Raw genomic sequence first — 20602 nt, 5'->3', positions numbered from 1 at the left:
ACCATAATAATAAAAAGGGGGCCTGTCCTGGCTCATCCCCCCGCCTCAACCAGTATATATACGGGGTAGTATCTCTTGGAATCTCTCATTTACTTGATACAGCAGGCGTGCTGTGACGGTTCCACCTGAAGACGGAAGCTTGTGTTGCCTCCGAAACGTCGTGATTTTTATTTTATTTTTTATTTTATTTTACTTTTATTAATTTTAATTTAATTTTTTTACGTACGTGACTTTACCGAAAAAAACCTAAGAATATGAATACTTGCAGTCACGAAAGCTTCAAATCTAGAACTTGGTCTACTCTTCCAGGGTGACCAGGCGTTTGGGAAGAGGTGGGGCGTACGTCACGTGTGGTGTGCCAATTTATATTGCTGCGTGGACAGAGGCGAGGGTATTTAAGAAACTCGCCCTATTGTTTGATGATTTTAAGAAACGTGTCCATCGCACCGGGAAATCAAACCTAACCGGCGAGCTCTGTGCTATGTTTTGGATGCACTTGCAAAATATAGATCCATCAAGTGGATGCCTTTCCGCCAGCAGTGAAAATGGACTGTACGTTGAATTTATTTACCACCGTATGTAGCCAACCGCACCAATCGGGGTTTACGGGAGAAAGACAACAAACTAAACGCCAAAGGCAATTGTATAGAAGTATGTTTTCAATCTATATTTAAACGTTTATAGCTCAAGTGGCTTCCTAGTTTTGAAAGGAAGAGCGTTCCAGACGGCCGCAGAGGCTCGTCTGAAAGCGCGCGATGGCAGTGCCCATCTTTGTTCGATGGCTTAGCCAAAATCATCCGCTGCGATGATGACTGAAGTTCGCGTGGTGGTGGTTGATTTCTCCTCGACGAGATCAGCGAGGTAGGACGTCGGCAAGCAATTGCACTCCTGCCCACTCCTCTTACCTTTCACTCCAACACATGGGAGGTGGTCGTGGGGGTCATAAAACCGAACACGAACCTAGCGAGAGTGGGCGGGATGAGACAAGGAAACTCGGGCAGGGTCCGCTGAACGCCGATTTGATATTTAGGCAGCAATTATTCGATCAATTTGGCCCGTTTTATATCGGACAATGGCAATTAATTAATCGACAGCGGCAATTGACTGTAGGGTAAAGTTTCACCCCTATTGGACTATCTATAACAGCTTCAGCACGTAGGCTTTCGCGACCAATATTATCCATAACAGAGGTTTTTTGGGTTAGATCGCGTAAATATAAATGTGTTTTGAGTTTACTCACCAACACACCGGTGCGCTGAACTCGAAATGAATTGGCACGTTTTGTTTACGTGACAACCCTTACTAGTTGGCTGTTTCGGGTGGTGGCGGATTTAACGACACATTTATATTCACGCGCTATAACCCAAAAACACCGCTCTATCTTGGATCTGTGCTAGCGTTGTCGTGATTGCTCGCTTAAACCGCCGTTAAATAACAGGCGGACCTGGGGATATTGGATTGCCGCTCTCAGACTTCACGTTCATGCAGAGACGACCCCACGCCCCCTCCTATCTCTCTCTACTCCCGCGCACAGATGTGCAACGCCACTAGTTTCGGCATTTTTAAAAATACACCCCGCGCCGCGCTTCCCCATTCCGACTTCCACCCGCTGCGTTTAAATGCGGACACAAATTGCAACGTGCCAGCGATTCCATGGTGAGGTGGTTTCTGGTGCTACTCCTTTTGCGTGCGGTGGCGGCATCGTGAGAAATGCTGCTGGCCACCGACGAGAGGGGGGCTTCAGGAGAGAGATCGTGTCGTCTTGCTACTCCTCCACCTCCTCCGTTGACGGAGCTCAGACTGAAGTGGTTCACTATATGGTCCATAGATTGAGTTCCACGGTCACAATTGCACCGCTGTGGCTTGTTTTTGAATGTCCAATGGTTGGTTGCGTGTGGTGGTTATTATTGGGAGGGGGGAGCGGTGGCGCAGTGGTTAGGTTAGCGCACTGTGTTTAGAAACCCAAGTTCAAAGGATCCCCTGCCATGGCTAACCCCAGTGGCGAATTGTATCACGATCTGTCTTTGGATTCACCATCACCACTGATCAGTGCAGTGAGCAGTCCTCTGAAGTCAAACGCGGTGTGTGGACGTCTTCATCCCCACCGGTGGACTTGCCGATATTAAGTTTATTTTATTTGTTACACGGATCATGACCCCGTGTAGCCAGTTTCCAGGTTGTTGTGGTGCGTGAGCACAGCAGCAACAGCGACCACAAAGACGAAAACATCATCAATACTGCAGGAAATATCTCAACAACTAACAAGCGAGGTATTTAACGGCCCACAAACGAAACAGAAGCGGATCAAAAAGATTCCTCGCCACCATGAGAGAGCTCGCAGCATTTCTTTGTTTGGTGGAAGCCAAAACCACGGGACAATACACATTCCTGCGGAGGGAGCTGGTAGGAACGTTGGGTTGCTCGGTCAATGGCCAGGGTCAACGGCGGCGTGGTGTATTCCGCAAATATGCCCGACTGTGAGGGCGGGCACAAGCCGGCGTGAGTAAGTTAAACGTTGCGTTTTATAAGGGCACCACGGGGTGACCAGCCCCTCCCCACCCAGCCCCACCCCTCCCACCCCCACCCAGCCCCTCTCCACCCAGCCCGTCCCCACCCAGCCTCTCCCTCCCCACCCAGCCCCCCCCTTGCACGACGGACGGACACAATAATCCCTTGTGGGCTGGTGGAACCAGTGGGTTCCTACCTGTAAAATACGTGGATCGAGTCACCTTCTTCTTGCGACTTACATCTTCCCCCCCCCCCCCCCCGTGGTTTCCGTGTAGACCCAGGGGGGGTCGGCTCTTTAAGGACAACTCCGTGATTGTTGTTTATTGGGGAACCACAAAGACAAAGATCCCCTTTATAGCCTTAACACACTGTAGGGGCAAGTGCTGTTAGCGAGCGCCTATAAAGGCCGGCATGGCACACAAGGGGTGTGTGGCCAACACCACGGCCGCCCGCCTTTGTCTCCCTAGTGGCGATGTTCACACATCGCACCGGGTACTTTTTTTAGGCTGAGTCGACCTAGGGGAGGCCCATGACCGGTTCAGGTCATCGTCACTGGTGTTGGCCGTGAGAGGGAATCGAACCCGGGTCGCCAGAACTACCGTCTCCTATTCGAGTGCATTGCGGCTCTTGGAATTTTGAAGGGGTTTATATATTTTTTTACCGAATTCAACAAAAGCTATTAAAAGCTATTAACATGCATTTGTTATCATGTTACTACAGTGTTTATTCGATGCTGCAAACAGCATCGAACACAGACTCTTTGCGGGCACCTTTCGAGCACTGTACAAAAGTTGGGAGATTCGAGGAAAAAAACCGTGTCGAGACGCGTGCTTAGAGAAAGAGGAACACGTGGAACAGGTTACCAAACGCGAGTCGCAGAGGTTATCGTATCGACTCTTTATGAACGGGAAGATGAAGCGGACTTGGGCAGGACGCATCGCGCACGGCCAGACTGACGAGTCGGGTGCTGAATTGTCAGTCGAAGAAGGGAACAACGCCCCGGAGAACGGTCACTTCAAAGGGAGATCCCATCTCGCTTGTGTGGCATCGCTGGATGACGAGGAATGGTGAAAGATGTGCGGAAATATGATTATTAATCCGGCAGTGTTGTCTTCTGCAATTTTTCAAAGAACTCAAAATATACTTGTAAAAATTTTATGTCCCACTCCCAAACTCTACATGCCCGCAGCTTCTCCTTTAACTTTACAAACAACGAAACTGGAACTCCCAGTCGTTTATGTTGATGCGCACGGAGAAATGCGCGTGTGCGAGTGACACGCGCGTGTGTGCGTGTGTGTAGTGAGGAGCGGTGGTGTAGCGGTTAGCGCGCTGCGCTACAAACCCGGCGACACGAATTCGATTCCCGCTCACGGCCAATACCTGGCGTGGTGCGTAAACATCGACACAAGGGAGACAAAGGCGGCAGGGCGTAGTGCTGGCCACCCGCCCCCTCGTGTGCCGTGGCGGCCTTCATAGGTGCTCGCTAACAGCACATGCCCCAACAATCTGTTAAGGCTATACGGGAGATATTTGTCTTTGTCGGTGAGCTTGTGGCTCTCTGCGAGCTCGATCAGTGGCAGTGTGCGCTTGTGGCACAGACGGTGTGCCTGTTCGTTTGCGCGTCTCCATTAAAGGTGCGATCTGTACTGGCGAATGCCGACGCGTGTGCCAGGCGGATTCGTGCGTGTGGAGTGCGCTCCGGCGTGGTGCACGTTTACACATTGGCGTACGCGCGTGACATAGCAGGTTGGCGTGTGTGTACGTGTGTGTGTGCACTTGTGTGCGTGTGTGTGTGTGTGCGTGCGTGCGTGTTTGTGCACACGTGCGTGCGCGTGATATCGCGTGGGCGAGATGCTGTCGGGTACGTGTGTGAGCGTGCGCGTGCAAATCAGTGGAGTGAAAGTGAGAGCCCGTGTGTTGCGTGTGTGAACGCGTGCATGTATCGACTCGGCTTCAAATGAGTACCTGGTAACCATCGCTACTCGGGAGACAAAGGCGGCCGGTTGTGGTGTTGGCCACCCACAACCTCGTGTGCAATTACGCCCTTCATAGGTGCTCGCTATCCGCACTTGCTCCCACAGTCTATCGAGACTTCACGGGAGTCTCTGTGCGTGAGCGCGTGTGTTGGTATCGCAAGAGAGGCGTCGGCGGGGGAGGGGGGAACGAGTTGCGCTTCATTTCGGAGGGAGACCCCTCGCTTCCCTGCGCTCGCTCCCACTCCCAGACAGCCGCCCTCTCCTCTCGCGCCATGGCGAGGCTCGTGTCGTGGCAGAGTCTCCCGGCCGCGTTGCTCCTCGCGTCTCTGGGTCTCGTGGCTCTCCCCGCGACGCTCGGCTTCTTCCTTCGGAAGTGCATTCAGGACGCCAGGTTCGAGACGTCCGTGGCGTGCGTGGACGCGCGCATCACGGACGCGCGTGACGCAATCGCTGACCTCCACGGGAGCCCACAGACCCTAAACCTGTCCCGCAACGAGATCGCCCAGCTCACGTCGGGCGGCTTCAAGAATCTGAGTCGGCTCGTGAACCTGCGGCTCGACAGGAACCGCATCCGCAGCATCCAGCCGGGTGCCTTCGAAGGGCTCAAGGGTCTGCGCAGCCTCAACCTCACGGGGAACGACATCGCCTACCTGGAAGCGGACGCCTTCAAAGGTGCAGAAGGTCTGCTCGAGCTCCTGCTCGCTGGGAACACGCTGAAGGTCGCGCCCGAGCCGTTTCGACCGCTGCGACAACTTGTGAACGTGAGCCTGATGGAGAACTCCCTCTGGGACTTCTCTCGCGTCGTGGAAGCCGTGTCCGTGCTGCCGAGCCTGCGCTCTCTCGACCTCGACGGGAACAACTTCGCAGTGCTCAGCGTGAGGCGGGCGAGCATCAGGCTCCCTGGGAGCGTCAGGAGCCTTCACATCGCCGGGTGCGGCGTCCACAGAATCGCGCTGCCCGGTGACTTCTTCGCGAACGTCGCTTTCCTCGACATGTCCCGCAACAACCTGACGGACGCATCGGGCCTGGCGGCACTCAAACTGAGCAGAGTCGAGGAGGTGTTCTTGGGAGCAAACAATCTCAGCAGCGGCGCCTTCAAGCAGCTGCGCTCTCTGTCTCCCACGACGCTACACATGACCAGCGCGGGGCTGAGCAGCACGAGGAGTTTGCAATCGCTTTGCAACTCGACCTTGGGACGGCGAGTGAGCACCCTCACGCTGCTCTCAAACGACATTCGCGCGTTCACGGACGCCTTCACCTGGTGCCGCGAGCTCGCGAGTCTTGACCTCTCGATCAACAACCTCAAGTCGATGGGGAAATACGAACTGGTCAACGGTTCCAGCAGGCTGCGCGATCTGACCGTGCAGCACAACCACCTCACTTCGCTCGAGTCTTGCTGGAACAGCAACGCGAATACTCTGCGGTGTGCCAATCTCTCTCAGCTCGAGACCCTGGCCCTCACCTACAACAGGATCACGCATCTGGACGGACACGCGCTAATCCACGCCCCGAATCTGCTCTCTCTTGCCCTAAACTTCAACACGATCGCGACCATCAACTTCACGGCCTTCGCAGGCCTCGCCAGACTTGTGTATCTCCGTCTGGACAACAACCTCATCACAAACATCAGAAAACAATTCTTCCACGGTCTGGAAAACTTGGAAACCCTCAACATGAGGAACAATAAGGTAACCACGATCTTCCCGCTCACCTTCACGTTTCTGAAACATCTTAAGATTTTGGATCTGGGTGGAAACCGCATCTCTTCGTTGAAACAAAACGCAATGTCCGGACTGCATCGTCTGAGGAATCTCTACATTGATGGGAACTTCCTCAGGATAATTAATTCGCATATGTTCAATGGGCTGCACTCGCTCCATAACCTCGACTTGGTCCGAAACAGCATTTCATACAAATATCGCTGCCAGAGCAACTCTCCATTCGTGAACCTCACCAACCTCACCACGCTCAAGCTGAGCGCCCAGCAGCCGTACGGACTGCAGAGCATCCCCATCGATCTCTTCAAGGGTCTACGATCGCTCAAGTACCTTTACCTGGCAGGGAACAAGATCTCCTTCCACAACACGCTGCCATTCGACGAACTGGTGAACCTAAAATACCTGGGCATGCAAGACGTGTGTAGCGGCCTGCAGAACATGAACGCGAACATGTTCCAGAAACTCACACGGCTCGGGACTCTGGACCTGGGCAACATCGGCATCAACTTCTTGAACAAAAAACAGTTCCAGAATCAGAGCAACATGCGCGTCCTCTACCTGGGCGACAACGGAATCAGGGCCATGATCGAGGACGTGATCGCACCCATGAAGGAGCTGCGCTACCTGGACGTGACCTCTAACCCCCTGCAGTGCACGTGCGATAACGCGTGGTTCAAGAACTGGTCGCGGAGCAGCGACGTGCAGGTGGTCGGCCTCTACGGCGTCTCGTGCTCCGGCGACAACGGCGCGGCGGGCAACTCGTCCCGTCTCTTCGTCGACTTCGACGCCTCCGTGTGCTACGAGAAGTGGGGCAGGGTCATGTTCCTGCTCACGCTGCCCTTCTTCTCGCTGCTCACGGCGTGCCCGCTCGTGTTCGTGAAGGCGCGCTGGCACATCCGCTACGGCTACTACATGTTCCGCGCCTGGTTCCGCGAGTACCGGCGTCGTGACGAGGACGCGCGCGCCTACGACTACGACGCCTTCATCTCCTACAACTCCCGCGACGAGGACTGGGTCATGGACGAGCTGGTGCCGCGGCTGGAGCAGGAGGGGCCCCCGTTCTGCAAGCTGTGCCTGCACCACCGCGACTTCGCACTGGGCAAGTACATCGTGGACAACATCGTGGACGCCATCTACAGGAGCCGCAAGACCGTCTGCGTGATCAGCCACAGCTACCTGGAGAGCGAGTGGTGTTCGTGGGAGATCCAGATGGCCGCCTACCGCCTCTTCGACGAGCACAAGGACGTGGTCATCATGGTCTTTCTGGAGGACATCCCCGACTACAAGCTCTCCACCTACCACCGCATGCGCAAGATCATCGGCGACAAGACGTACATCAGCTGGCCCGAGGATGCCGCCGGGAAGGACCTCTTCTGGGCGAAGCTCCGAGCGGCGATCAGGGGACCTCTGGCCATGGAGAGCCGCCTCGTGTGATGAGAACCCCCAACAAACTTACAGCGAGGGGCAGGGTGCGCTGGGGTATGGATCATGCGGTGGTGGTAAAGCAGTTTAACGCGCCACGCTGTGAACCTCGCTACCCAAGTTCGATTCCCGCTCACGGCCAACACCAAGTGACGATTATCTGAACCGGTCCTCGGCATCCCCTAGGTCGACTCAGCCTCAAATGAGTACCTGTTGCGGTGTGTAAGCATCGCCTCTAGGGAGTAGGGAGAGAAGGTCGGCCGGGCGTGGCGCTGGCCAACCGCCCCTTCTCGTGCCATGCCGGTCTCGAAATGTGCTCGCTAATTTGTTTCAGGCTATTCGGGGGATCTTTGTCTTTGTAGTTGCGTGTGACGTGTTACGAACACACAAAGTCAGCAAAGGCATTGCCCCACCCTTTACCACCATCCTTCATGTAGATAGGTGCTCGGGGAAGATTCTTAAATTGGAGTTGGGGAGAGGGGGCAGATATATGTATGTATGACTTCTTTCGCACCGTACGTAGCCAACCTTGCTAATCGGAGGTGTGGGGAAGGATGACAAACTGAACACAAAAAGCAGTTTTAAAGAAATTAGTTTTTAATTTAGATTGAAAAGTCCCGTAGCTCCATTGGTTTCCTAATATCGGAAGGAAGAGCGTTCCAGACGGTCGCAGAATCGCGTCTGAAAGCGCGCGATGCGGTGACCGCCTTAGTTCAATGGCCAGATAAAACATAGTGAACCGAGTAGGTGTGTGTGGAGTTGGATTTTCATGAAGGGTACAGGGCATGTGGCTTATCACCCCTCTTTCGCCCGCTTCCTCCACAACGTTGAGATAATCGATTCTCTCCCCCGCCCCCACACACAACCCCCGCCCCTCATAGACTTACATAATTAGCCATTAATTCACATCAAGGCTCATCTCACGGAGGGTTGTGCTATCGCGATGTAGGGTCACTTCCTTTTACTGGTAGGAACCTCCTGGTTACACCAGCCCACAGGGGATGATTGTGTCCGTCCGTCCGTCGTGCAGGGAGGGGCTGGGTGGGGAGGGAGGGGCTGGGTTGGGAGGGGAGGGTGGGAAGGGGCTGGGTGGGGAGGGTGGGGCTGGGAGGGGAGGGTGGGGAGGGGCTGGGTGGGGAGGGTGGGGAGGGGCTGGGTGGGGAAGGGCTGGGTGGGGAGGGTGGGGCTGGGTGGAGGGTGGGAGGGGTGGGGCTGGGTGGGGAGGGGCTGGTCGCCCCGTGGTGCCCTTATAAAACTCAACGTTTAATCTACTCACGCCGGCTTGTGCCCGTCCTCACAGTCGGGCATATTTGCGGAATACACCACGCCGCCGTTGACCCTGGCCATTGACCGAGCAACCCAACGTGCCTACCAGCTCCCTCCGCAGGAATGTGTTTGTAATGAGTTATTAGGGAAGGCGAAGTCCTCCGAGAACCCCCCCCCCACACACGGGAGGGTTCAACTCTGTAGGGTCAGACTGCTTCACGGGTTTGCAGGCTCCACTATCGTCACCGTCGTCCCTGGCGCATCAACTGCTGGCTCAAGGACTTCCAACGCAGTTGCAATCCCTCAAGCTTTTACTTGAATATTGAACGCTTGCCACAATCCAAAGTCGCCGCTGTACACGAGTCGATCTGATCGTCGCTCCATCTGCGTAGCGGTCGCCCTCTTGGGCAAGGTTCTTTCTGCTTGGCTGCCATTCCGTAACCAGCCCCATCATCCAATCTCGACGATTGTGTCCTGTCCAACTGACTTGTCTTTTATTGTCAATGTGATGGCTCCGATATCTTTTTTGTTCGATGATTCATGCGTTCCTTCCTGCTATGTGTCTCAGTGCAATTTAAATGCATGCGTGTCTCCTCTGCTTGTTTAGCCTGTGTGATTAGTATAGCTATCGCATTTCATTAACTGCCGGTAAAATATAAAAAAAACATATGCAATTCGATAATAATCAGTTTTCACATATGCATCGATGCTTCTTGATACCGTTGTTGGATCCTGGAAGTGTCTTCACCGTCGTTTTTTTAAATCACGCTTTTACTTGAATATTGAACGTCCAGGCCGCGAGAATGTGGGCGACAAAACTATAAACACGTTGAAGAATGAACCGCTGCAGCGATGCTGTGTGATTTATTGTAACACTTTTATTTCCCACACATCTTGCAGCGGCTGTAACATCAACACCATCAGCAGACTCCGTCGCAAGAGAGACTAAGATCTACACGGGATTCGAGCAGGGACGATTGGCGTCAATTGAGACTATTCACCGATTGCAAATTAAAATGCGACTATTTTTCGTGGTCAATTATCTGAAAAATATTGGCCACCCCAACATCCTGCCTCCCCGAAGGCTGGAAACCCCCAACAAGCCACGCCCAACGTGCCGCGGCCACTTGACGCGGTCATGAAGCCCCCCCCCCATCACCTCCCGTCCAGCGGCACACGTGGGAGCAGATTACGTGACTTCTTCTTCGTCCACTGCAAATAATTTCGTCTTTATCCGATTGGTCCAGTAATATAATTCGTTCTAGATTTGAAGTTTTCCGGTTAAGTCACGTAGGTAAAAAATATAAAATAAATTAAAATGAAAACAAATAAAATAAAATCACGACGTTTGAGAAGCAACGCAAGCAACCGTCATCAGGTGTTGACTGCTCCAGCAAAAATTACTGAGGCGTCTGTATTCGGTAGATTATAATTATTTAAACGATCGGATATCCGAACTCTTGTGTCACATGAGGAATGGCTTGACTGCCACCTGCTGGTGTATCTGCGGTGATGTACAGGACATAGAGTTAATCATTAAATACCCGGACGTATCATGGGCGAGTTATTTTAATTATTTAAATTCAACGCACTATATTTTACGGAAACAACATTAGGGAAAAAAATATTTGTAAAAAAATATTTAAATGTAATATTCACCAAGAATCGCGATAATCGAATCGTGGGGTGCGGTGGTGGGGGTTGCTGATTGGCTCAGAGCGTGCGTCGCTTTCATTGGCTGAGCGAATGTAAACAAATATGGCGGCGGGTGGGTTTTCTCGGCCAACGTTGCCACGTGTTCTCACTCGCAAGCGATTTAAATCAAACAAAAACATTAGTAACATTTTACTCCTTGAGCATACAGAGGAAAGTGGAAGCCTACGGCCTATCTGCCCGTGCTATAACGAATAAGCATTCTACGGGGTCGCCCTATGCGACGTCTGCCTGGTATAGTATTTGACATGTGAATGTAAACTTGACCCAGTGAAAGCAATACATAGCAAGGCCCTGCAAGGGTATAACAAATCAGCGTTCTCCACACATGGGATCATAAACCATGTCCTGCACTTACGTCTCCTGGCCACCTTGCAGTTTGATTTTTGTTGATAAATTTCATCGCTTTACTGAGCGTAGGCCCAACGCCCTGTAATGCCAAGCGGCCAACGACAAATGTCACTTGTGATGGTCGATCAGAGATCAGGATGCAGGCCGAACGTCTGTTTTGTATACAGAACATTCGACTTACGAACTCCCAGAGATACGAACAAACCTGGTCCGTATGTTCAGTTGCAGCTGTTTGGATTGAGAGTCTTAAGTTCAACCGCCGCGCAATAGATGGGGGTGGTGGCATCTACATCTACAAAACATGAAGAACCAGTGGCATCTACATCTACAAAACATGAAGAACCAGTGGCATCTACATCTGCAGAACGTGAAGAACCTGTGGCATCTCCGTCTCCAGGAGATTGTACAAACTGTGCATTGTAGAAATAAGATGGTATGGATTGGTGAATGGAACTGATGTGTTTAACGAGCACTATTCAGGGTTCTAAATATAGTCGGGCACGTTTTGGGTGCTGGGTGCTTGTGCTATTTGTTTCTGTTACTATGGGTGGAACTATTAAGCTATTGATTCATGTCTATTTTTATCTCAGTATATTCATCGCATCGTGTCAGACTACGTATTTTTAATAACATTTTGCAAGTAATGGATGAACTTGACTCCTTCAGTCACTAGAGGCTGCTAGATTCACCACTTTGATTAAAAACGCTTTCATTAAATTACAAATGGGAGTTTGCATCATGAAAAAAAACATTGAATCAAGAAGGGTGAATCCAAAACCAGAACTATTCTGGCTGAGTGGTATTTCTCTCTCTAGAACTGGTGCAGCTAGAGAGAAATCGAGAACTATCCCACTGCACTCATGCATCATCCAAGCACCATCCACTTGAGGTAGCAGCTCACGGCTCACCTGTTCAGGCTCATCCGTTCAGGTTAAACACCTGCCCAGGCTCACCTCTTCAGGCTAACGCCTGCTCATGCTAATCTGCTGAGGTTCACATCGGATTCAGGTTCACCTGTTCAGGCTCACACCTGCTCAGACTCATCTGTTCAGGTACACCTTTGCTCAGGCTAACCTGTTCAGTTTCGATTTAAAGCTTTCGTGACTGCAGGGATTTATCTTCTTGGTTCTTTCGGTAAAGTCACGTAGAAGGGAAATAATAAAATAATAAAAATAAAACATAATAAAATAATTCTCACGACGTTTCGGCCACAACGCAAGCAGTCGTCCTCAGGTGAAGAACAAGTCTGTCAGAAAGACAGGTGAAGAACAGGTCTGTCGGAAAGACAGCTGTTCTTCACCTGAAGACGGCTGCTTGCGTTGTGGCCGAAACGTCGTGAGAATTATTTTATTATGTTTTTTTTTATTTCCCTTCTACGTGACTTTACCGAAAGAACCAAGAAGATGAACCTATTCAGGTTCATACCTGCCCAGGCTCACTTGTTCAGGCTAACGCCTGCTCATGCTAACGCCTGCTCATGCTAATCTGCTGAGGCTTACACCTGGTCAGGCTCATTTGTTCAGGTGCACATTTTCTCAGGCTCACCTGTTCAAGCTCACATCTTCAGGCATACACCTGCTCAGGCTCACCTGTTCAGGCTCACACCTGTCCAGACTCTCACCTATCCAGACTCTGACCTGTTCAGGATTGCTTACAAGGGATGTTGTGCTTTGACTCCGAGACTCCCAAGTTCTCGATCAAAGAATTCGTCTTATTCGTGAAGTATAGGCTCACTGTAATTTGTGCTTATTATTATTAAACCACTACCAAGCCATCACTTGACAATTCACCTTGCCAGCGATTCAATTAATTGCCATGATCCGGTATTGCCATGACATTGTCATTACTTCCTATCACGTACAAATGTGTTCGCTCAATGCATACATTTCCCTCCATTAGTAAATAATTTGTATAAATAGTATGTACCTTGATTGATTCTTGCAAGAACACGTTTACGAGTGCATTTTGAGCATCATAATCTGTATTTAATCCATTGACACGCTTCGTTACGTGTCCAGTGGTTATTATCGTGCGAGAGACTGACACTCAAAGGAAGGCTTATGAGAAAGAGAGCACTCCTTTTGGAGATACACATCTAGGCTGTGTGCCAGGCTGCGAGTTTGAAGCTGAGCAATTATAAAAAAAACTAGATTTTAACAACAAAAAATCGCGGTCAAGGACCCTCTGGCATAGTCCTCTCGTGTCCGCCCCGTGAATGGGTGTCGAGTGTGTTGTTGTTGTTCTGTCAAGGGTAGTATCACTCAAGTGCTGTGAGGATGACACCGATTGTGGTTTAAAAGCACGTTTCGTCATTGACGACGCTTCGATCTCATTTCGAAAGGGGGCGGGATAAAAATAGAACGGAGTAGGTGTGCATCTGCAAGATAAAAGCTACTTTTATTTGGGTCGGGCAAGGCCTGAGATAGATTTAGAGAGCGGCAGAAACTCTCGTATTCCGCACGCCAGTAAAGTGAGGCCAGGGATGTGGTGATGGGAGACCCAGGGTGTTGGATAACCGTTTGAGTCAGGTGAGGCATTCAAAATGATTCAATGTAAACGGGGTGAAACCACATGACCAATGATCAAATATGTATATATTTTACGTTGCTTATAAAAGGGAATTTGGATATGACAAATCACGGCCGCCACCGCCACCAAGTCTTCACACGATTTAAATTTCGATTTAAAGCTTTCGTGACTGCAGGGATTCATCTTTTTGGTTCTTTCGGTAAAGTCACGTAGAAGGGAAGTAATAAAATAATAAAATGAAACATAATAAAATAATATATTATTGTATTACTTCCCTTCTACGTGACTTTACCGAAAGAACCAAGAAGATCTTCCCACGATCTCTGCTGCACGGTCCACCCCGGTTTCTCCTGGGGTCTCGTCACACGAGGCGGCTCTCCGTGGCCAGAGGTCCCCTGATCGCCGCTCGCAGCTTCGCCCAAAAGAGGTCCTTCCCGGCGGCATCCTCGGGCCAGCTGGTGTACGTCTTGTCGCCGATGATCTTGCGCATGCGGTGGTAGGCGGAGAGCTTGTAGTCGGGGATGTCCTCCAGAAACACCATGATGACCACGTCCTTGTGCTCGTCGAAGAGGCGGTAGGCGGCCATCTGGATCTCCCACGAACACCACTCGCTCTCCAGGTAGCTGCGGCTGATCACGCAGACGGTCTTGCGGCTCCTGTAGATGGCGTCCACGATGTTGTCCACGATGTACTTGCCCAGTGCGAAGTCGCGGTGGTGCAGGCACAGCTTGCAGAACGGGGGCCCCTCCTGCTCCAGCCGCGGCACCAGCTCGTCCATGACCCAGTCCTCGTCGCGGGAGTTGTAGGAGATGAAGGCGTCGTAGTCGTAGGCGCGCGCGTCCTCGTCACGACGCCGGTACTCGCGGAACCAGGCGCGGAACATGTAGTAGCCGTAGCGGATGTGCCAGCGCGCCTTCACGAACACGAGCGGGCACGCCGTGAGCAGCGAGAAGAAGGGCAGCGTGAGCAGGAACATGACCCTGCCCCACTTCTCGTAGCACACGGAGGCGTCGAAGTCGACGAAGAGACGGGACGAGTTGCCCGCCGCGCCGTTGTCGCCGGAGCACGAGACGCCGTAGAGGCCGACCACCTGCACGTCGCTGCTCCGCGACCAGTTCTTGAACCACGCGTTATCGCACGTGCACTGCAGGGGGTTAGAGGTCACGTCCAGGTAGCGCAGCTCCTTCATGGGTGCGATCACGTCCTCGATCATGGCCCTCATTCCGTTGTCGCCCAGGTAATGGACGCGCATGTTGCTCTGATTCTGGAACTGTTTTTTGTTCAGGAAGTTGATGCCGATGTTGCCCAGGTCCAGAGTCCCGAGCTGCGTGAGTTTCTGGAACATGTTCGCATTCATGTTCTGCAGGCCGCTACACACGTCTTGCATGCCCAGGTATTTTAGGTTCACCAGTTCGTCGAATGGCAGCGTGTTGTGGAAGGAGATCTTGTTCCCTGCCAGGTAAAGGTACTTGAGCGATCGTAGACCCTTGAAGAGATCGACGGGGATGCTCTGCATTCCGTACGGCTGCTGGGCGCTCAGCTTGAGCGTGGTGAGGTTGGTGAGGTTCACGAATGGAGAGTTGCTCTGGCGGCTATATTTGTATGAAATGCTGTTTCGGACCAAGTCGAGGTTATGGAGCGAGTGCAGCCCATTGAACATATGCGAATTAATTATCCTGAGGAAGTTCCCATCAATGTAGAGATTCCTCAGACGATGCAGTCCGGACATTGCGTTTTGTTTCAACGAAGAGATGCGGTTTCCACCCAGATCCAAAATATTAAGATGTTTCAGAAACGTGAAGGTGTCCGGGAAGATCGTGGTTACCTTATTGTTCCTCATGTTGAGGGTTTCCAAGTTTTCCAGACCGTGGAAGAATTGTTTTCTGATGTTTGTGATGAGGTTGTTGTCCAGACGGAGATACACAAGTCTGGCGAGGCCTGCGAAGGCCGTGAAGTTGATGGTCGCGATCGTGTTGAAGTTTAGGGCAAGAGAGAGCAGATTCGGGGCGTGGATTAGCGCGTGTCCGTCCAGATGCGTGATCCTGTTGTAGGTGAGGGCCAGGGTCTCGAGCTGAGAGAGATTGGCACACCGCAGAGTATTCGCGTTGCTGTTCCAGCAAGACTCGAGCGAAGTGAGGTGGTTGTGCTGCACGGTCAGATCGCGCAGCCTGCTGGAACCGTTGACCAGTTCGTATTTCCCCATCGACTTGAGGTTGTTGATCGAGAGGTCAAGACTCGCGAGCTCGCGGCACCAGGTGAAGGCGTCCGTGAACGCGCGAATGTCGTTTGAGAGCAGCGTGAGGGTGCTCACTCGCAGTCCCAAGGTCGAGTTGCAAAGCGATTGCAAACTTCTCGTGCTGCTCAGCCCCGCGCTGGTCATGTGTAGCGTCGTGGGAGACAGAGAGCGCAGCTGCTTGAAGGCGCCGCTGCTGAGATTGTTCGCCCCCAAGAACACCTCCTCGACTCTGCTCAGATTGAGTGCCGCCAGGCCCGATGCGTCCGTCAGGTTGTTGCGGGACATGTCGAGGAACGCGACGTTCGCGAAGAAGTCACCGGGCAGCGCGATTTTGTGGACGCCGCACCCGGCGATGTGAAGGCTCCTGACGCTCCCAGGGAGCCTGATGCTCGCCCGACTCACGCTGAGCACTGCGAAGTTGTTCCCGTCGAGGTCGAGAGAGCGCAGGCTCGGCAGCACGGACACGGCTTCCACGACGCGAGAGAAGTCCCAGAGGGAGTTCTCCATCAGGCTCACGTTCACAAGTTGTCGCAGTGGTCGAAACGGCTCGGGCGCGACATTCAGCATGTTCCCAGCGAGCAGGAGCTCGAGGAGACCTTCTGCACCTTTGAAGGCGTCCGCTTCCAGGTAGGCGATGTCGTTCCCCGTGAGGTTGAGGCTGCGCAGACCCTTGAGCCCTTCGAAGGCACCCGGCTGGATTCTGCGGATGCGGTTCCTGTCGAGCCGCAGGTTCACGAGCCGATTCAGATTCTTGAAGCCGCCCGACGTGAGCTGAGCGATCTCGTTGCGGGACAGGTTTAGGGTCTGTGGGCTCCCGTGGAGGTCAGCGATTGCGTCCCGCGCGTCCGTGATGCGCGCGTCCACGCACGCCACGGACGTCTCGAACCTGGCGTCCTGAATGCACTTCCGAAGGAAGAAGCCGAGCGTCGCGGGGAGAGCCACGAGACCCAGAGACGCGAGGAGCAACGCGGCCGGGAAACTCCGCCACAACACGAGCCTCGCCATGGCGCGAGAGGAGAGGGCGGCTGTCTGGGAGCGAGCGCAGGGAAGCGAGAGTCTCCACCGCCACGCCCCCTGAAGCGCAACTCGTTTCCCCTTCTCTTGCGATGCCAACACGCACGCGCTCACAGGGCACACACCCACACACGTTGACCTATATGTCCTCAAAGGAGGAACCGAATATTAAAGAGAGGTCTTCTTGTCGTTCTCTTGTCGCAATACTTTCGTGCTCGGAGGACGAAAATTAAGCTGCTTTTTAATGTCAATGAAATGGCCAAGTAATATTTGTTGTAAATTATGACGCTTTATATTCTTTACGATGTAGAGAATATTCTCGTGTAATAAGTACAATTAATTTGAGCGCCAACTTTAAAAGTTAAAACGATGTTAAATGAACCGCGTCAACCTTCTGTGTCCGTTGCTCACACCTCTTCGGTGTCGCGATGGAGTGAAAGATGGCAGCCTTCACGCGGCCCACTCCGCTCGGTGAGAAATCGGGACGAATGCCATCAACACGGCGACTGAGCATCAATCATAGATCTCCGATCTCCCAGTCTGCAGAGTAACAACAACACAAGCCACGCTAACGGCCCTCTTCAGAGCCAAACGACAACGTGCCAGATAGGCCCTGGGACAAGGATCCTTCAACTAAACCTTGAGGGACTCTACCGGGCAAAGCGCGAGTATCTCGCGAACACCTTGAAAACGCGTAACATTGATGTCCTCACGCCCCAGGAAACCCACGTCTTGGATGCCCTACATGCCAGTCGCTAACACATCCATGGATACAAACTCACGACGAGCCACTACCACCTGAACTATGTCTTGGCCATATACGTGAAGAACACCATCACGTAGTTCTACGCCTTCCCACCAACTGAAAAAGAAACCACCACCACCATCAACATCAAGATAAGGGAACCGCACATCGCCAACTGGCCAAAGTCAGCGGATCCCAAGTGCACCAATCACAGTCCTATCTACGTTGGTGACGTTAACAGCCACCATAATAATATCTGAGGCTATTCAGTAGATCAAGCATACGACAAAGACCTGACTGACTGGATGTCCGCCGAAGATCTGCACCTGGCTTACGATCCCAAGCAGCAAAGCAACTTTCCACTGCTCGCTGGCAACACGACTTCAGCCTGGACCTCCCCATAAATTCCGCAGATCAAAGTGGGGAGCACACTTCACGCATCACGCGACATACTCCCAAACTTCCACAAAAGTCAACATAGGCCCATCATCACTCACATCGGCATCGTAATCCCTGTGATTACTAAGAATGAACCTGGCCAGAGTTGACTGGGACCACTATGAGGAGGCTGTAGAAAGAGTGGCGAGTCGAATTCCCGCGACATCGGAATGTCTTCACGGTTTTTATTTTGCTTGCAAATCGAGGAAAACAGTCGCCTTCCGATTTATTAAGGACCCCAGTAACGTCCCTCGTCCTCGCTTGAAGCCACGCCAAGTCCTTGTGAATCCATGCGCTTAATCTTGAACAATGAGAATTCAACCCCGATGAGGCCTGGAGAGCTGAATGGAGCTCAAAAGAACTCGCAAATAAACATGAAGCACAAACTATGGCAGACGCGGATACCTGATGTACAAATGGAAGTTTAAAAACTCTCTAGTCTGCCAGCAGCCAGCCAGGATGCTCGAGGCATCGATTATTTTTAATCGCTTCACTTTATTTTGAAATGCCGCGTGAGCCAAGAAGCTCATTAATCGGATTTCAGCAACAAAAACAACACCGCCGCTTCTGCAACGAACGCAGCAAGTTACAGTAAAGAAAAACAATATTAATCAATAACAGATAAGACAAAAAATAGCTAGAAAATCAATCGCAATATAACAATTATTAAAAAGAAATAAATTAAGTTAAGTATAGATTATCACCAAAATGCCATGTTTTATCTCTAAAATATAAACTGCAATAATACAGCGGGCCAGAACAACGAATGCTCCACGGCGTCGCATCATCCTGGACTCGGTCGTGGGTGTTGCAATTCCTGTGTGCAGAGGGAGAGTGAGCGGGGAGTGGGGGGGGCGGTTAGGAACTGGTAAAGAGAAGTGGCAATACTCGTGTTACTACGAGTCCAAGTGGAGTAAAAGCACGTCCAGAGTTCAGTGACTCATATCGAACATCATTCGTGGAACTTCAGACTAAAGTGGAGGGACGAACATGTGTCCCTTCTGTGTGGGATGCAGTGTTGCCCCCTCGAAAGCGTTGGTTTTCTCGGGTTACTCCGGCTTGCTCCCAACATGTATAAACACTCCACAACTTCAAGGACAGTGCACATCATTATCAGAGTTGTTTCTTTTGTTTATTTTTGTTTGCATTTTGACTGCTTGTGTTGTGGTTATTGCAAACATGATGCCTTGTATAAAGGTGTCAGTTTTTGTACCAGTTGAAAGGGTAAAAACATATTACTATGTATAAACACTCATTAATTGGCTGAAAACATCTTGATATGTAGAGGACTGCGGAGCTCGGGCAATCGTTGGTCGCGCCGGCTCACCGCGTGGCTGCTGGCTTCCGGTCCGTCGGTGGTTCCTGAGCGAATGCGAGACGTCATTTACACGAACGACAAAGCTTACATATAAAACTAAACAGGACAGCGTTATTAGATTACCGGTGTAATTGTCTGTAATTTGACGGATTCATAGAAATTTCATGTAATAAAAAAGACGCAAATTTAAAGATTGTGTTTAATTTATTCAATTAAAAAATCCCCCAATACATCACATTGGCTATAAATTGACAATCATCTCCCAAACGTTTTCCTTGAGAGGAAGTTTGTTGAATCGGCACTTTGATGTTGATTGGATTTTTGCATCTTGACAAAGCAACAAAATAAGGTTGTCCATGGAAAAAAAACAAGTTCATTGAGATAAAGGCCAACACGCTCAAAACTTTGTCCTTGCAACTTATTTACAGCGATAGCAAATGCAGATATGATTGGAAACTGTCTTTGCGTCAAAATAAATGGTAAATTCACATCAGACGGTGCCAGATCAATTCTGGGAATGAAGACATTCTCCACGAATGGATTCTGAAATGATTTCAGCCACAACAAAAATCACGGTGCATTTCGCGAATTACCACACTGTGTACCAGTGCAAAATCATTGTTTTTGAGGGGGTTGAGATTTCGAATCGGCGATTACAATGGTTCCTTTTTTTCAAAACCAATGTATGAGGTGGCCATTCCCAGATGGTGTTAGTGGCGTAGTGCAAGAAAGTCTACTGATTTGTGACATAACTCGGATCCACGTAGCCCTACCCAGCGTTACACACAGCGAACAGTGTCAGGCGTGAGACACAGATCACCAACAGGACATGGACAATATAAAATAGAAGGGCCCCCGTGTTTTCATCCATGCTGACGAGCGAGTCGAGCTCTCAAAGTGACAAAATGCAGGAGGTATGGGGGGGGGTCCCTTACCGCACGTGGCCTTAACATGCACATAGCCTGGCACAAGTGCCATGGTGGCTACGTCATAGACACTCAGTGGCGAATGGCGGTTGTTGTTTTCACGGCGTGTATATATTTTCCACGACCAGAATAACTGGATAATTGAAAAAAAGTACTGTAGAACATTTTAAAACTGCCATTCAAAAAAAATAACCGAGAGAACACGACCAAAGTTATTATTTGGTGAAACTACGTCGGCAGTGGTGCACAAGTACAAATAGCAAAAACTGCGCAACGCATTCGTGGTAGTGAAGTGAGTTCATAGGTCGTGGAGCCAGGTTCGTAGCGCAGTCAGCAAACCGCTGCGCTACCGTTCCCCCTAAAGCAAACGTTATTACAGGTTAAGCATATTCTAAATCACTTATTAAATATCTATACATCGTCTTGGTTCTTTCGGTAAAGT

The 20602-nt window shown here is 51.1% G+C and overlaps 2 protein-coding genes across 2 annotated transcripts; one reads left to right on the top strand and one right to left on the bottom strand.

Annotated features, from left to right (window-relative positions):
• Nucleotides 1–4756: 4756 nt before the first annotated feature.
• LOC144949876 (uncharacterized) lies at nt 4757–7793 on the top strand. Its single transcript, XM_078880230.1, has one exon. It carries the CDS (start codon nt 4757–4759, stop codon nt 7634–7636), a length of 2880 nt encoding a protein of 959 aa, XP_078736356.1. The 3' UTR covers nt 7637–7793.
• Nucleotides 7794–13762: 5969 nt separating this feature from the next.
• Nucleotides 13763–16864, bottom strand: LOC144935268 (uncharacterized). Its single transcript, XM_078861841.1, has one exon. The coding sequence runs from the start codon at nt 16722–16724 to the stop codon at nt 13845–13847; it is 2880 nt and encodes a 959-aa protein (XP_078717967.1). The 5' UTR covers nt 16725–16864; the 3' UTR covers nt 13763–13844.
• Nucleotides 16865–20602: the final 3738 nt, after the last annotated feature.

The sequence above is a fragment of the Lampetra fluviatilis genome, chromosome 1, assembly GCF_964198595.1.
Source record: "Lampetra fluviatilis chromosome 1, kcLamFluv1.1, whole genome shotgun sequence".
In the NCBI taxonomy this organism is placed as follows: Eukaryota; Metazoa; Chordata; class Hyperoartia; order Petromyzontiformes; family Petromyzontidae; genus Lampetra; species Lampetra fluviatilis.
This window is presented reverse-complemented; position numbering and strand designations above follow the sequence as displayed.

Bases quoted from the DNA above. Each gene is read 5' to 3' on its own strand.
- LOC144949876 (XM_078880230.1), top strand. From the start codon at position 4,757: ATGGCGAGGCTCGTGTCGTGGCAGAGTCTCCCGGCCGCGTTGCTCCTC.
- LOC144935268 (XM_078861841.1), bottom strand. From the start codon at position 16,724: ATGGCGAGGCTCGTGTTGTGGCGGAGTTTCCCGGCCGCGTTGCTCCTC.